This window comes from Colossoma macropomum, unplaced genomic scaffold, assembly GCF_904425465.1.
Source record: "Colossoma macropomum unplaced genomic scaffold, Colossoma_macropomum, whole genome shotgun sequence".
Lineage (NCBI taxonomy): Eukaryota > Metazoa > Chordata > Actinopteri > Characiformes > Serrasalmidae > Colossoma > Colossoma macropomum.
In genome coordinates, this window is record NW_023494883.1 from 27,961 (window position 1) to 45,078 (window position 17,118).

The 17,118-nt window shown below is 39.5% G+C and overlaps 1 protein-coding gene across 1 annotated transcript in view; it reads left to right on the top strand.

Moving 5' to 3' along the window:
* The window catches only part of poc1a (POC1 centriolar protein A), a 93,250-nt gene that overhangs the window by 27,065 nt on the left and 49,067 nt on the right, over window positions 1–17,118 (top strand). The window contains exons 8-9 of the mRNA XM_036560606.1: window positions 11,258–11,326; window positions 12,788–12,901. Coding sequence (XP_036416499.1) covers window positions 11,258–11,326; window positions 12,788–12,901 — 183 coding nt within the window. The remainder of the gene's footprint in view (window positions 1–11,257; window positions 11,327–12,787; window positions 12,902–17,118) is intronic.

Sequence of the window (17,118 nt, forward strand, 5' to 3'; positions counted from 1 at the left end):
CTCAGCAGGAGCCGATGCAGCATGGCAGAAGCTGCTGCTTGTGGCTCGGTGTAGACGGTCTGTTGGGTTCATGGACTTGTGAGACAGTCTGGCTGCGAGCGGTTATTAGTCAGCGATGAAATGGAACAGTTTGTCTCTCATGTGTTGCTAGGGCCTGTCTGCTTCTTTACCGGCATATTCATCTGTGAATCCGTTGACCACAGCTTTAAAGCTCAGCCCAAGTAAGCAAGCACAGTCTCTACTCCAGCTCTATAAGCCTGTTCTCAGTAGAATATACGTCTTTGGCAGTAGAGCTTTAAATATTTGTCCGAACCTGACAGGACCTCACTGCTCATGGCAGTGTAGATGTCATTTTCACAGATTTAACAGATTTTATCTGCATTTCCCCAGTTTAGTTTTACCTCTTATTTTATTCTTGCTCCCACCTATTATTAGTTGAACACAGGTTTTGAAAATGTAAAGAGTCGTTCAGAGTGGTTTGGTGTGAAACGCTCTGTTCTAGAGAAACTTAGAGTCAGAAATGTTCTCAATGGTGGTGATAGGAACCAGACGTGCACCTTTAAAAGCATATTCACAGAAAGCTTAAACAACTAGCTTTTGGCCTACAGCATATTTTTAAAGTACATACAAGGCACATAGGTACATGCTGTGTTGTGAGGTCACATCTATTTTTTCAGATTTTTCACCATTTTACCATCATCAACATTCTATATAAAACTCAGAAGACACGTGTAGGTTTGAAATAACTTGCCGAAAAAAGTGTTTGATCTGTATGCACTGATCTAACAGACTTAGTAGCAGATATAGTGTAGGTCTGTCTGAGAGACATATTGCACGTTGTAGAAAAGCTTCTGTAGTTTAAGGTGGAGTTTGAAGTTTCCTGACATCTGAAAATGTTGTAAAGTTAAGTTTAAGCACAGAGTGTCCCAAACGCAACGGCTCAACAATCGTCCTTAAAGAGTTAAACTACCAGCCTCACAGTAATGTTTAGTTCTTAGCTTGCTAAGCTTTTTGACTGTACCTAGGCTGTTATGCTTGGGGTGCAAGGAACATCATCTGGACCATCCAGTGAAAGAATAGCCAGTTGCATTCTTGGGGATTGCCAACCTGAATCCCAGCAGTAGTGCTGTTGTACAGCATAGCAGGTCTTTCACTGTGTGTGCTGTCGCTGTGCTGATACCCTGTTTTAAACTTGTTGTAAGCTGTTATGCTTTCTGTAGTCAGAAAGGACTAATTAAATATTTTTTAGCTTGTAAAAACTAGTTTGAGCAGTGCAACCAGTTTTGATTAAAGCCTTTTTCACACTAGAAGCTGTTGCCAGGTCACATGACATGCTGTACGCAGTACTGTCCTTTTTTTAATTATTATAGGACATTATTTTTTAATTTTCCTAATAAGATTTATTTGATTTTTAATGTAATGATTTTTCTCTATTGTTTTATTGTTTTATACCAAGCCTCCTGTCATATTTAAATAAACCTTTTGTTCTTGGAGTTGATTTGACCCCAGCAGTTTAAACCTCAAGAAAATGAATATAATTAAAAATGTTGCCCGAATTTGTGTGTCAGGTACTTTGTTTCTTTGCCAAAAAAAAAGATGTCAGTCATTTATTTTGAGGTGTTAAACATTAAATGGGGTCAAATCGACTCCAAAGGTAATAGGACGAGTAAGCCTTTTTAACTTTGTCCGTCGTTATTTTGGGATTTTGAAAAGGGAAATGCGTCAGGTCGCAGTGATTTCTGAATTTAACACTGGTGTTGGCTCAATGCCTCGCCCCTCAGGGCTCATCTAACACCCTTCACTACAGCTAATACAGTAACAGAACAGCCCTTAAGATGGTGCAGGGGATTCTGCCAAAGATGAATGACAAGGCCAAGTGGACGAAGGCTTGTTAAAACCGGTATTGATAGAAATCCCTTGAGTGGATTAATGTTGTGAACCCACATGCTTCTCCCCTTTTTCATATAGCTGTACATCACATAGTGAGAAAGCTAGCAGCAAGGTTACAGCATCAAATCAGGGTTTTGTTGTTGATTTCTTTGTCACCTACCTAAAGTTTATTTAAGCAATAAATGGTTAATACAGACCTTTGTATGACATGAAAATGCAACGCATTTTCTGTGGTTCCGGATTACCATGCGTGCCATGTCGAATGTTTTTTCTAGGATTTTTTTTTTCCAGAAGTGGTGGCAGGCCATAACCCCCACCCCCGGTTCTTGGCTGTGCTCGTAGGCGAAGTTTGAGGTGGAGCAGTGAGTGCACTGCTCCCCCTACAGTATAAACTTTATAGTGTTAAAATTACAACCAGTGGAAAGAATTAAATGTGAAATAAACAGATCGTAAAATGGTAGAATGATGTGATTGTGTAGTGTAATTATTTTACCATAAAATACCATAATTAAATGTTGTATCATTGCAGTCATCGAGGAGGAGTCAGTAGTATAAAACAAAAGTACAGTGTAACATGTCTGAAAAATGGAGTAGTTGCAGCATTTATTTACACCAGTGTGCATGTAAAATACGTGCATCCACTTTTGTGCTGGATTGCCACGTGCACACATTATCAGTATTCTTAGTATTGTAGATGATAATGGTTATAGTTTGGCTATTTAAAGCAACACTATTTAGGATTTGGGGATTTGGAAACCTCTTTGGTGGAACTATGTAATTGCTCGCAATGTGTGGAAGAACATTTTGTGTCACGGTTGTTCTGCAGACCCCCACAAGTGGCTGAATCTGACTTTTGCAACTGTTTTAAAAGAGAATTCAAAGAGAAATCTGTCTAAACTTGCTGAAGGACACGACTTCTGAGGATGTGAGTGAATTATCTATTATTGTCATCATATCTTCATCAGTATAATATTGTATGGTATAATGGTATTTTAAGATCATTTGAGACCTAAACCAGACCTTGTTTTTGAGTCTGTATGTGTGATGTTAATACATAAAGATGTACGACATGGTGTGAAAAACTCGACCCCTCTGACTTTTTTAAATAATTATTTTGGGCTTTACAGGCCGAAGCAGCGCACGCTCACCATATTTTAGTGTTTTTATTCTCCTCACTCAGAAATGATACTTTCAGTTTTAACAAAAATATTACATAGTGCTGCTTTAACTGCAAATCAAGCTTTTTTTCAGGCTGTTAAACTATTAAATTTACACGCACGGCTACCAGATGTGTGTTTGATCGTATAGGCATGCCAAACGATGAAACTGACAAATAACAGAACTGAGTAAACTCTGGTGAATATGGGCAATGTCCACAAACTTTTAGGCACGTAGAGCACGTTACGCTCAACCTGTTCTTTCAGTGTTTCTTTCTGCCCTCGTCTGACCCTGCAGTGGCTGGCTATCCCTCGATGGTTGTCCGTATGTTGTGAACCGCGAGGTGTAGCTCAAGGCCAGCTGATGCTTCTGTGCTCCTCAGCGCTTCTGCCAAGTTTACATTCCTCACATTGATTACAGTCTTCAGCCTCCAATCCTCGTTCTCTGACGCCAGGCTTTAGGTGGGCTTCATTCTGCAGGTGGGATAAACAGGTCCGTGTGCAGTTCAGTTTGTTCTTTCTGCATAACCTGCAATACAGATGTGGTTCACTGTACTGAAATAAATCATGCTACCAGTTCCCACACGCAGCGTTTCAGGCCTGTTATGTAAAACGCAGTCGGTGCACAGGCATCATCAGCTAACTGGCCTGGTGTTCTTGACTCATTTAAGGTGCGACATGATTTTACTTATCTGTGCACAGATGATTTTGCTCTCTAGCTTTGTTGATTGTGCCAAAACCTTCTTATTTATCCAGCCTTTCAGTGCAGATGTCTGCTGATAATATGTATGCTGGACAGGACAGGTTTACATACAGTGCAGTGCTGTGCAGTAACTTGATTGCATTTCAGTCAACCTTTTTTTATATCACTATCAGTAACAGCACACTTCCGTCGTTCACTCCTGGCTTTTAAAGATTGTTTTTATGCAAGAAATTGTCCAGCAGTGCAGTGATGCAATACACCGTTAGAAACACTGATATCTCAGGATTCAAAACCATTTTATGATCCATTATTCACAGCAGTTACGATCGTCTCATTTGCAACATGAGCACCGAACAAGCAAACTCTAGCTAAAATATGTAAGATACGGGCTGTGCTGGGCTCAGTTGTGTCTGTAAATGAGTACTCTGTCAGTAATAATAGTTAGTAATACCGTTATTCTGACTCTGGGGGAAAACTTGAGCATGTTGCCTTTCAAAGGAGATCAAGATCATGACGGTAGCCCCGAAGTATGAGGGAACAGCGCCCCCTTTTACTTTGGTCTGCCAAAAACTTAAACAGTTAAGATGTTAACTTTAAGTAAATGCCTCTTGGTACATCTGTGTGTTAAATATAAAACTGTCGCCAATACTTACATTGTTTTCTTCATTTACCAGTTTTTTTGCTGGCCAGCAGCTTGTATCCACCACATTGACTTTTAGAGATAAAAATGCTTTTTATAGTCACATCATGTCCTGCAAAAAAATTGTTCTCGCATATGTTTTGTTGTTTGATATCCATCTCTAAATTCATGTCTGTTGCGACTTGAGAACATTTGGCCTCCCTGTTACCCACAATACTGATAAGACATTCTGCTTTTCTGTTCTTGTTTTGTTTTAATTTATTTTAATTTTAATTTATTTTCATGTAGAAAGCTTGAAGTCTTTTCTGGTTGTCTCTCTGTAAGAGCTAAAAATGTAAGCATTCCTTAAAAAAATGCTCTTCTCTTGCTCAGTGCGGCCCTACCTCTCCACCACAGTGTTTGGATTTGTTGTAAGAGGCATATGAAGGAAATCTGTCACACAACAATAAATTATGTGGAAACTCGTAATTTTGTCCCAATTTTTTTTTCCAGTTTTTGCAACAGGTTTCCATGACGAAGTACTGTGTCAGAGACCTTTCTTTTTTAGTGTCAGGTGAAAAAAGCAGAAAACAGAAAAATTACACCACAGTTAAATCTACCGTGAGCTGTTTGAATGTTGAGTGTGTCACTGTTTCCCTTTTATTCCAGCTTCCATTCTTTTCAGGAGACTCACTTTCAGTTTCTCAAAGAAATCTGCAGACACACCTCCAAAGTTCAGTCTTAGAAGTTGGTTGATCATTTTCGGAAGTAATCAAACACATTCAGTGATGTTGAGGTCTGGACTCTGGGCTGGTCAGGCCATTGTTCAGCTTCTTTGTTTGATGTGTCTGTCTCCTTTTCTCAGTGAGGCTTCTTGACAGCTACACATCCTTTCAGACCCATATCGCTGAGTTGTCTTCTCACAGTGGAAGGATGGACAGAAACACCTGTGGATGTTTTCAAATCTGAAGCAGCTTGATTTTCTCCTCTCCCTCAAAGATGAAAGCTTTAAGTGCTGTTTATCTGATGGGGGGGCAGTTTTAGTGTCTACCAGGTCTTCGTTGGGAGTCTCATTTTCTCTGTAGCTTTTAATCAGTGTTGGAACTTTTGGAAATTCCTGTTTTTTTTTTTCTCTTTGACTTGTCCTCCTTTATGCAAGTGGATTGTCTTAGTTCCAAATGAATAACTCGTATTTAATGGCTGTTGACTAGAAATTAAAATGAATAGAGGGCCTCTGACTTTTGCACGGTTCTGTATACTAAATGATACAAAGGAAATTAGACAGTGCTGCTCTGAAGATGAGCCACATTTTTACTTTGAAGACAGTATTTGTCAGATTTTAAGCCAAAAATATTTCTTTAGTGCTTATAGTCTGTGTTAGGGATGAAGTGGGTCTGACATGATGCTAGGAACATGGAGCTGATGTAGTATCGGATCGGAATAAGGCAATTCATCAAGATATACTGCACACATTCCAGATGGAGTGGTGCGTGGGCTCTCACTGTGCTTATTTTAGAGTTGGATCAGAGTGGAGCTGTGCAGTGGACAGTCATTAATGACTGACTGGCTTTGGACTGTGAAGTTTATATGAACACACATTCACCTTTTCTAGGTGGAAGGATGGTTGGGGAGGTGAATCTGAGGTTTGGCAGAAGGTGTCAGATGCGTGAGTCACTGTGAGTCATCAGGACTCCACACTCAGGGAGAGAGACGACTTAATCAGAGCCATACAGGCTCAAATAGTACACTGCTTGCAGAGTCAGGTTATGTCAGAGCGTAACATCACTCTTGGGACAAAAGTTTTTATCTTCTGTCATTTTTTTAATTATTCATCATTGTTAATATGTTTTTACATCATCTTAAAATGCTAGCTAGCCATTGCATTGTGAGAGGAATGGACCAAACTGAAATCACTGATTGGAACAAAACCACATTTGGCTTCATCTGGAAAATACTGAAAACTCAGCGGAACATGATATTGTGCGTTTTTTAAGGCTCTGTCTGTAACAGCCAGTTGTTGGATATTTGATTTTCTCTCCTCGATTTCTCTTGAAATAAACGTCCAAAAGTGATCAAACCTGCTTTTTTACCAAAAACAAATTGCAACCAAATTTATTTTAAAAACATTCTTTTCACTGAACATAATGTTTCACAGATCACAGTTTAAGGGACTGTCTAAGCCAGGGGTCGGCAACCCAAATGTTAAGAAGAGCTATTTTGTCATTTCAACAAAAAATCAAACCCCCTTGGAGCCACAACATTTTATGTCCATTTTACCCTCTCGGCTGTAAACATGTCTCAGTATGTGCTAATGTACCAGTAAAGACTAAAAAATATAATACAAACGAAAACGCAGACTTGCTTTGCTCTGCTTTAAGCTTTAGCTCAGCTATAGCTACTTTTCTCACATCATCTTGTTCAAATTTTTTCGTTCCACCTTAAATGGTGCCTGATTCGCCAGAATGTAACTGCTGCCCCATTTAAGGTGGCGCAGGAAAATTCAAACAAGAAGCTGGCGAACAAAGTCTTTAGCCTTCCACTTTATTTATTTATTTTTTTTATTTCAACAGTCCCTTAATAACTAAAGCATTTGTTTACTGTCTTTAAGGAGTGAGAAAATGTGGGTTTGATCATTATTGGATGTTTGTTTCATTAGAAATCGAGCGAATATCCAGTGAATGTCCAGTACAAAACCAACTTTACGTAACCCTGTTTAGTGGAAGGAATTAAGGATATGAAGGCACATTTTATATCATATTCAAATTTTTTTTTTGCTTTGTTTTTATTTTGAAAAACTTGAATAAAAGTATTAAAACACTGCGTTATAGTGAATAACATCACTGTGATGGTCTGCTGTTCTCACATTCAGCTCGAATCTGCACACTCTCATGTTGCTTAAATATACTGTGCTCAACACTATCCCACCTTGACTGTGACCATTGTCATTACTGATGTTACATGATTTAACTTAGTTTGCTTTCTGGTTTTCAATGCATTCTTAAAAATTACAGTTCTGTAAGGGTTCTTTAGTACAGTGGCCAAGAAGACCCAACTAAACCAGGCGGGCTGGGCTGCTGTGCTTTTATAGCTAACGTTAGCTACCAGAAAATGTGGAAAGTAACAGAATCAAACGGCACTTTTGCAACTTCGAGGTCTTACGAGGCTGAAGATTTTTCTCCACTACCATTCCCATCTCCGACGAGGGAAAGTGTTTCTGATCAGGCAGGGAGTCCTAAGCCTCACCAGTATGAGCCACTGACTCAAGCCGAAGACTTAACGTAGTGCCTGAAAATGATTAATAGCGAGTGGGAGAGGCGTCCGAACGGTAGAACATTCCCTAAAACCATGACAGCTAGCTTCTAATTATCTGTTCAGCAGGTCCATATTTGGTATAACCCGAGCCCGGACTTCTAAGTTGTACTGAATTCCGAATAAATAAAGTGGCTGTCAGCCAGGGTTTGCTGCAATAATCCTTACGTTCTGCAGTCTGTTCATGGCACTTTACTGGAAGCTAGCTGGAGTCTTGCAAGAATCCTCACTTAATCGGTCCTTCAGGTTGCCTAATCCTACTTTGAATGTTATCAATAAATGTGCTGATCATTTCTAACTTTGTGAGGTGGTGCTGTGTGTATTTAGCTCAGCGTGTGAGCATGGTTATCTCATCGCTCTAGGCTCCTGTGCTTTCATATTTATGAGTGCGGCACGAGTTGGGCGTCATCAGGGGTCGGTAACGTTGGTCAACTGATACGCATACTGTGACATGAAGACACGTCATCCGAGCCTATAGCACAGTGGAACCAGAGGGGCGCTGCAGATGTGAAACTGACCACGATAAAAAATTTTATTTTTACAGTTTGGAAAGATCACATTTTAAGCAAGGCTGGTATATTTTATTATTACAGAGCAATGCATTTCAGCTGTTAATGGAAAAAACGTTCTTAGGGTGTAGCTACTCTTTAAAATATTCACCCTGTCTTCCAGACATTATATAGAAAGCTGCACAGAGCCAAAGAACACAGTTAACCTTTATCATCTTATTTCACTTTAGTGTAATAGTTTCTCCGTAAGCTGCCTGCCAGCAGAAGCTGGAGTAGAACTGGTGCACTGACCTGCTATTTGTGCCGTGCACTGTGCCAGCTGTGTGGGTGGGGTTGTGGCTCCATGTGTTTTGGCACTGCCAGCGCGGTGTCTGTGAAAGCGTGTCTGGTTTGGCCGCTCTGTCTTTAGCACCATGTAGTGCCTAATTTTAACCCGGCGTATCTGACCAAAGTCAATATGGCGTCATGATGCTGTAATTTTCCTCCTACAAGCTGGCCAAGGCTTCTCTTCCTGCGAGGATAATTGTGTGTATTCAGGGAGAGAGAGGCTTTCTCTGCTTATTTTTGTTGAACAGTACAAGATAATTAAACTGCAGGTCCACGGACGAACATGTATTCTTAAACTTAAGCAAATTTTAAACCGCCCGAGCTAAGCACACTCGGTCACGCTGGTGTTGGTTGTTGGCACTAAAGTGTTTGAGTTGTTCTCACAAATGTGGCAAACACTGAGAACACACACTTAAAAACATAATGCCTAAAACTCAACGTTTAAATACACAAACAGCGATGCCTGCTTCAGTTAGGAGTGAGTGATATAGCCAAAAACTTATATCATGGTATAATTAAAATTTCTGGCAGTTAAGGAGTATATCACAGTATACATATGAACCACACACTTAAGATGCTTCTTCAAGGGTTCTTTAGTAAAGAAGATGGTTTCTATGTAGAACCATGTTCTTTAAGGGTTCTTTAGTAAAGAAAATGATTCTTTATAGACCCATAAACCCTTTGCATGATTAAAGGTTCTTCAGATTGATGGAGTGTGTTGTATATGGTTCTATATAGCACCAAAAAAGGGTTCTTCCGTTGTAACAAGCTTGACATCGTAGTAATGGAAGAACCCTTTTTGGTGCTATATAGAACCCTATAAAAAGGTGCTATATAGAAGCATCTACAGCACATTCTCCATCACGGAAGAAACTTGTATGATACAAAGAACCCTGTAATCATGCAAATGGCTGTATACAATCATTTTCCTTAATAAAGAACCCTTAACAAACCGTCTTTTTTTAAAAGTGCCTTTTAGATGCTTAAGTAAATCGTAATGTTGATAGGTTAACTGTGCCTTATTATTCTGGGATGTCCCTTCACTTTTAATAAGAAACATTTTTAACAATCAAAGTAAATCTGAAATATTTTTATTGTGAAAAATGATAAGAACAAATCTGATCAAAATGGAGATAAACCTGTCAATGTTGCTGTCCAACACCAGCAAAAAGGGTTTCACGTTGGCAGCTCTTTGTTTAAGTTTCCCGTTCCACCTTAAATCGAGCAACTGTTACATTCTGGCAGATTGAATTGATTTGAAATTGATTTTAGTGACATTTTCCGATGTATTTGACTAAATTCTCATTACTGCAACTCTGTGCACAGATTGCAAATCTATGTTTTTCTCCAGTTTTTTATAATCTGTGTTTTCAAACTATTTTAAAGCTCATTGTAAAATATATCTATTTAATAAAATATATTTTGTGATTTTATCTCATTACCACAACATGAGGTCTTGTTGTCTTGTTGTTTTGGTTCACATCCGTACAGTGTACAAGAAAAATGTTAGAGTTTCAACATAAATAAGTGGTACAAATTTTTTCTAAAGAAAAAAGCAAAAAAAGAAAAATATGAGAAACAATTCAGTAATGAGAGTTAGGGTAATTCTAAACATTTTTGCTGTTCCATATAAAGATCCAGCTGACCTACTATATTATATAAATATTGTTCATCTGGGTGATAATTATGATCCTCAAATATTTATAGACGTGTTGGAGGTGGTTTTGTGAGGCTGACACAGAAATACGTCTGTTGTGGCTGAGGGTAGACAAAAGCTTCATAGCAGTCACTCAGGTTTGTAGTGCATCACTGCGCTGTTGATCCTGTGCCCTGGACCACTGGTTTAAAACTGGTTTGGTACAGTAAACAAAGAGGAGAGCAGTGCAGAGCAGAAACTGTTTTTTGCTAAATAATATTTTAAAAAAATTTGCAAAATTAAGCAACATACACATCTCTGAGCAGTTCAGCTGAAAGTGGTGCGAGTTCCCATAGGTGAGGTTAAAGGGAAATTCCAATTTTTAAAATGTCTTTGAATTTTTCTTTATCACTGTTATGGTCTGGATTTTTTCAGGACTTTCTTATTCTGGAGTATATATATATATATAAACAATTGCAGAAAAATGTCTGTTTATTAAAAGGTTTGGATGTAAAAAAATGTAAACAGAGCCATGCAGAGTATTTTGGTGTGAAATGCTCCATCCTAGAGTCAGAAATGTTCGCAGTGGTGGTGATAGGATCCAGATGTCCACCTCTAAAAGCTCACAGAAAATTTTACATGAAATGACTATGAAGACACTGCCTGATGTCTGAGACATTGTTTTATGATTGTTTTGAGAAGATTTTGACCTGAAAAACTATTCGAGAGATACATGCACAGTGTTGTGACAAAATAGTCCCCAAAGAAAACCTATTTCAGATTTATTACTGTTTTCCCATCATCAACATTCCATATAAAACTCAGAATACATGTGTAGGTTCACTGGTGGTTTTGCATAGTAAATAAAATGGCCACATGTGTGTTGTAGTCTTTGCGACCCCTGGTTCCTATCACCAACGCTGTAAAGAATTCTGAACCATTTCACACCAAACCACTCTGAATCACTCTGATTACATCTCAGACATTCAGTTATGCAGAGGTTTAGAAAAATTGGTTAAAGTGCTCTATTTTCAGAATACACTGCACATTTGACTCTGTATGTATTGGAATGAATGTGGTTACCAGAATTTTTTTCTTTGTGTGCAGGGTCCTGCAACATGCGTGGCATTTTCAAGGACGGGGGATTACTTTGCTTCTGGCGGGTCTGATGAACAGGTGATTTGTACTGTATTGTCGTATTGTGCTGTATTATCAGTCAAAGGTATTACATTTTATCTGTTGGTTGAGCTGGGAGATATATGTTGTGATACTACTTTTCAGTGTCAGCAGTATTTTCAGTGACGTACACTATATGGCCAAAAAAATGTGAAAACCATGTTTAATTATTGAATTCAGATGTTTCAGCCGCACGATTGCTAACAGGTGTATAAAATCAAACATCTAGCCTTGCAGTCTCTATAGACAGACACTGGCAGTCGAATGGGTCGTACTGAACAGCTCAGTGACTTGAAACGTGGCACTGTTATAGGATACCATCTTTGCAGGTCAATTTGTGCCATGCTAAAACTCCCCCAGCCAACTGTAAGTGCTATCATTGTGAAATGGAAGCATCTGGGAGTGACAACAATTTAGCCACGAAGGCCACGCAAAATCACAGAGCGGGGCTGCTGAGTGCTGCAGTGCATAGCGCATAAAAATCACCCATCGTCTCTTGCATCACTCGTTACAAAGTTCCCAACTGACTCTGGAAGCAAGAACTTTCAGCACAAGAACTTTCCATCAGGAACCTCATGAAATGGGTTTCCATGGCTGAGCAGCTACACACAAGCCTAAGATCACTATGTGCAATGCACATAGTGTCAGCTGGAGTGGTGTAAAGCACGCTGCCACTGGACTCTGGAGCAGTAGAAACATGTTCTCTGAAGTGATGAATCTGATCTGTCAGTCTGATAGATGAGTCTGGGTTTGGTGGATGCCAGGAGAGCACTGCCTACCTGGAATGCATAGTGCCAACAGTAAAGTTTGGTGGAGGAGGGATAATGGGCTGGGGTGGTTTTTTCAGGGCCCCTTAGTTCCAGTAAACGATGATGTTAATGCTACAGCACACAAAGATATTTTACACAATTATATGCTTCCAGCTTTGTGTCAGCAGTTTAAGGAAGACCCTCTCCTGTTCCAGCGTGACTGAGCTGCTGTGCACAAAGCGAGCTCCATAAAGACATGATTTGATGAGTTTAGTGTGGAGGAACTCCAGTGTCCTGCACAGAGCCCTGACCTAACCCCACTGAACACCTTTGGGATGAGCTGGATCATCGAATGTGAGCCAGGCCTTCTCATCCAACATCAGTGTCTGACCTCGGAAACGCTCTTTTGACTGACTTGGCAAAGATTCCGACAGACACACTCCAAAATCTTGTGGAAAGCTTCCCAGAAGAGTGGAGGCTGTTTTAGCTGCAAAGATCATGATACCTGTATTCCATGGTTTTGTCATGGTCGTTTTCCAGGTGTCACTGTATTTTCAGCCATATGGAGTATCATGATATGTAATTTGGTCAGTATTGCCACACAGTACTGCGGTTTCTCATAATGCTGCCTGCCTACAGTGTAAAACTTGTAAATGACTGTTTACTGTTATGTGTGATGTCTCCATGTCAAGCATAATATCAATGTGTACAGGTGATGGTGTGGCGAACTAACTTTGACAGTGCAGATTACGGTGAAGTGCTCAGGTCGCAGCGGAAAGCCGCCAGCATGGAGCCACGCGGTTCCACCTCTCACGTCCCAGCTCAGGTAAAACATACAGACCTCATCCTCTTCATTTTGAACGTCCAGTATACTTTTTTTCCCCCAGATATTCCACCTTTGTAGAAGCTGATACGTCACCAGACTCACTTCCGAGTGTCCGATATTGACATACACTGTTAGGAATGAAGGTTTTGTGCAGGTACATTTTTCGTTTATCAAGGTACAAACAATGTTAATGTTCCCTCAAAGGTACAACAGTGGTTTTAAGGCCCAATTGTAAACCTTACATACGTTTTTCTAGGTAAAAAGTTCGTATTTGTACCTTTTCATAACCTAATGTTTTAAACCAGAACAATAAAATAAAAAGCCTGGAGATGAGACAGGGTGTATGGAGTCAATACAACTTCAGTGGATTATGGTACAGTTATGTTCTCTGACTAAAGGTACTGAGATGTACACTTGAGGGTCCCACCTCAATTAGTGTGTAAAATACGATGTTCGATAAAGCTGTTGGATATCACAATGATGATACGAGAAGTGAGGAATTATTATTAAAATACTATGCCTCTGATTGGGTGTGTAAGCAGAATTCTAACTAACCTCTCCTTTAAGCTGGGGGTAGCAACCCAGATGTTAAGAAGAGCCATTTTGTCCTTTCAACAAGAATCAAACCACCTTGGGAGCCACAACATTTTGTGTCCCTTTTATTGAAGTAATGTTTTACCATCTTGTAATAGTATAGGCTAAAAAATGCAATATAAATAAAAACGCAGACTCGCTTTGCTCTGATTTAAGCTTTAGCTCAGCTATAGCCACTTTTCTCGCATCTCTGGCAGGAAACTTTTCCACAAAAGTAGAACAGTTTCTTGTGAAATGTCTCAACATTTGATTTTTTTATGAGACTGAAGTCAACTTCACATTCACCTGCTTCTTGTTCACATTTTCTCGATCCACCTTAAATGATGCCTAAGGCACCAGAATGTAACTGCTGCACCATTTAAGATGGAATGGGAAAATTCGAACAAGAAGCTGGCGAATGAGAAACTGACTTCAGTTTCACAACTTTTTAGTGTTTGACAGTTTCTTGTTGAGGATTAAACGTATCAGGAAACCAGCTGCAGGGATTATAAATGCAAATCAGTCCATTCGTCTCCAAATTATCGATGTTTGTCTTAAATCCTTGTCTTTGCCTTTTCGTTAGCTACTAGCTAGCTGTGTTGCTATGTTGACCAGCAGTCTGCGTGCCAATCTTCAGAGTTAAAGGGTGAATTAGCAGTTATTATTAACTTCAGCATTTAAGACCATTTGTTGTTAAGACTGTGTTAGAACAATCAGCAGAGCTTTACATACTAACAGCTGCTTACATCAGGACTGGCAACACATGTTTTGTGCACCGAAAGGCTGAGGAACAGTTTGCAGCATTTCCTCTGCACCATTCTATAAAAGCTACAAAAACACTTAAATATTTAAACTGGAATGTTACAGTAAAAAAGGTCAATGCAAGTGCAAGTATAAAAATATGATATTTCGGTTAAAATATTAGTGGAACAAAATAAACCGATTAATTGATTTTAAATAAATAAAATATTATCCAACAAAAATAAGAACATTATCCACTAAATTTAAGGTTTTTTCTGGGGTTTTGTGCTGAATTTAACAGCCAATAGCTTTGATATCACATGTCTGTATATTGTCAAGCGCTTGGTGGGTTATGCAATGTGCAGATTTCAAGTCATATGACACATTTGTCGGAGGTTTTTGACTCTTCAGTTTAATCATAAATAAACTGGGAGATTCGCCATGTTGCAGATGTGCGTAACTAAAACAGATTGCGCCAAAGTGAGAAACATATGGTCTGTAAATGAGCATCAACAAATTATTTGAGTGTTGCTGTGTGACACAGACAAAGCTTTCTGTTACTGTGATTTCATGTTACAGTCTGTGCAGCTATAATATGTCAAGATTAAATCATCCTCAGATGCTTAAAAGACTCTTAAGACTTAAGATTTTAAACTTTACTCCTCAGCACTCATTTAAGTTTTTTTTCATATAAAAAAATGTAATTAAAAAAAGATCACAATAGGTTAGTTTTTCCACCAGACGTCACAGTAGGTTACACTTAACACAGTAGGTTACACTGCTCAATTTACCTGGAAGACCAGGTGTACCAAACCAGGATGCATTGGTGTGGCAGCTGTTGAACGCGTCTCACTGGCTGATCTAACGCTGTGTCCCAACCCACACACTTCTAGACTTCACCTACTACACTAATGAGTGCACTTCTAATGGGATGTTCACTATGTTTACACACTATTTAGTGAGCTAGTATGGGGTTTGGGACGCGAAAATATAACACACTGGGAAATCTGTTTAGATTATAGCTTTCGTTTGTCATCACTACAACCACACGTTAACCACACTCAAATATATTGGTTAATGTGCTTTAAAATTTAAAAAGGTTTAAAAACATGTTTTACTCACAGCTGGTGTCAGAATGTTGGCATTGGTGCATTTTTATGAGTACAAGTACATGAGCGATACCAGTATCAGTATCGATGCAGCCCTAACATTGTACAATATCCACAATATGTGCAGTTTATGCTGCCACAAGTGCGAAGGAATGCTGACATGCAGTCCTGCAATCCAGCCTTGCTTGGACCTGAGCATGCTGGCCCTGATGCTTATTGTGCAGTGCTATCTGATAAGGCTGCGGTTTTCTTGCCTCATCACTCTGTCATAAAGACGGAAGCTGAAAGCAAATTCCTGCACAATAGAAGCGTGCCCCACACTTCCAGAATCAGAACAAAAGAGTCTGCGCTCCTCCTTTTCACAGAGGCCTATCAGAGCCTGTGTGGCACTGAGAAGGTGCATAGCTTGCGATGAATAAAGGAGGAAAGGCCTGAGTGTGTAGATCGTTATCTTGCATAGCTGGATGTGACGTTCCAAGCATTCCTGACCTTTTCCCTCCTTCCCATTCCTGGGACTACTACTTAGAGATCTGGCTTTTCTTCCATTTCTCATTTCCCATTTGGGACAGAAGGAAAAAATGCATAAAGTCATATAGCATTAACAGTGGCGTTAATACTCTGGCTGATATTTGCTTATTTTGTTTAAATTAATGAAGAACTCCAGTGCCAAATTTGATTAATCATCCTGTGAGGTTAAAAACAGATTTACAAAATCGATTAAAGGGTCTGAATGCTAACAGTAAATTTGAACAGCACAGTTTATGCTGCAGTTTTCCTCTGAGCTTACATGGCTGTTCAAAGGTCTTTTATAATATTAAAACATCTGGTTTCAGACACATGTAAAATTATCTCAGTGTGATGGTAAATAAAAATTAAGAAAGGTTAAGTGTGTCCAGAATGATGAACAGAGCTATAGAAGACTGTAAAATGACTGAGAAAGCTAAAGGTTGACTTGAGCTTTGTGGTTAGCTTTGGCTTGGAGGTTAGTGTTCTCTCAGTAAGGCCCAATCCCTTTTCTTATTTTTCCCCATACCCCTTTTTTTCGAGTGTCTCCTTGCCCCTTGGAACTGAGTTACAAGTGGTTGAATTCTGAATTCTTGAATACTTCATTAACAGGCTACTAGCATGTAATTGTAGGCAACTCTGTCAGTCTGCAGTGATAGCAGAGGAGGGTAAAGTTCAGCAACCTCACTGCTGAGCTTTAGTTACATTTAGGGCATCAAATGCCTTCAAGGATGTGGGGTCCCAATTCTTCAGTGTTATGAAGCTGAAGTCAGCTGTTGGCCAGCTTCTTGTTCAAAATTTCTCCTAAAATTTTGCAGTAGGTCTAATGCCTGATGCACCAGAATGTAACTGCTGCACCGTTTAAGGTGGAACAGGAAATTCAGCTAGCTAGCAACCGAGACATCAACATACTACTAGCGATGTTTTATGCCTGTTATGAAGAAAAGGACCATAAAATATTGAAATGGCATTAAACTACGATAACACAATGGTTATTGTCATTTTTAACAGAGACAATACTCATGTTTTTGGATTTCTTTGGTCGTTTGTGCAGCCATCTTGCCGATTTTTCTTTTTTTCCTGTAACACTGTTTGGAGTGTGTCTCAGAAAAACCTCCGTTTACCCCTCTAACTCAACAAGAATCGGGACACCTTACTCCTAGACGTGAGGGGTAGGGGAGAGGGGTGAAATGGGATTGGGCCTAAGTTTCTCTTACTCGAAACACAGTTTTGTTTTGTGGACAAGCTGTGTGGACAGGACAGCCACATCAGCCTTGCGTTTATGTCCGC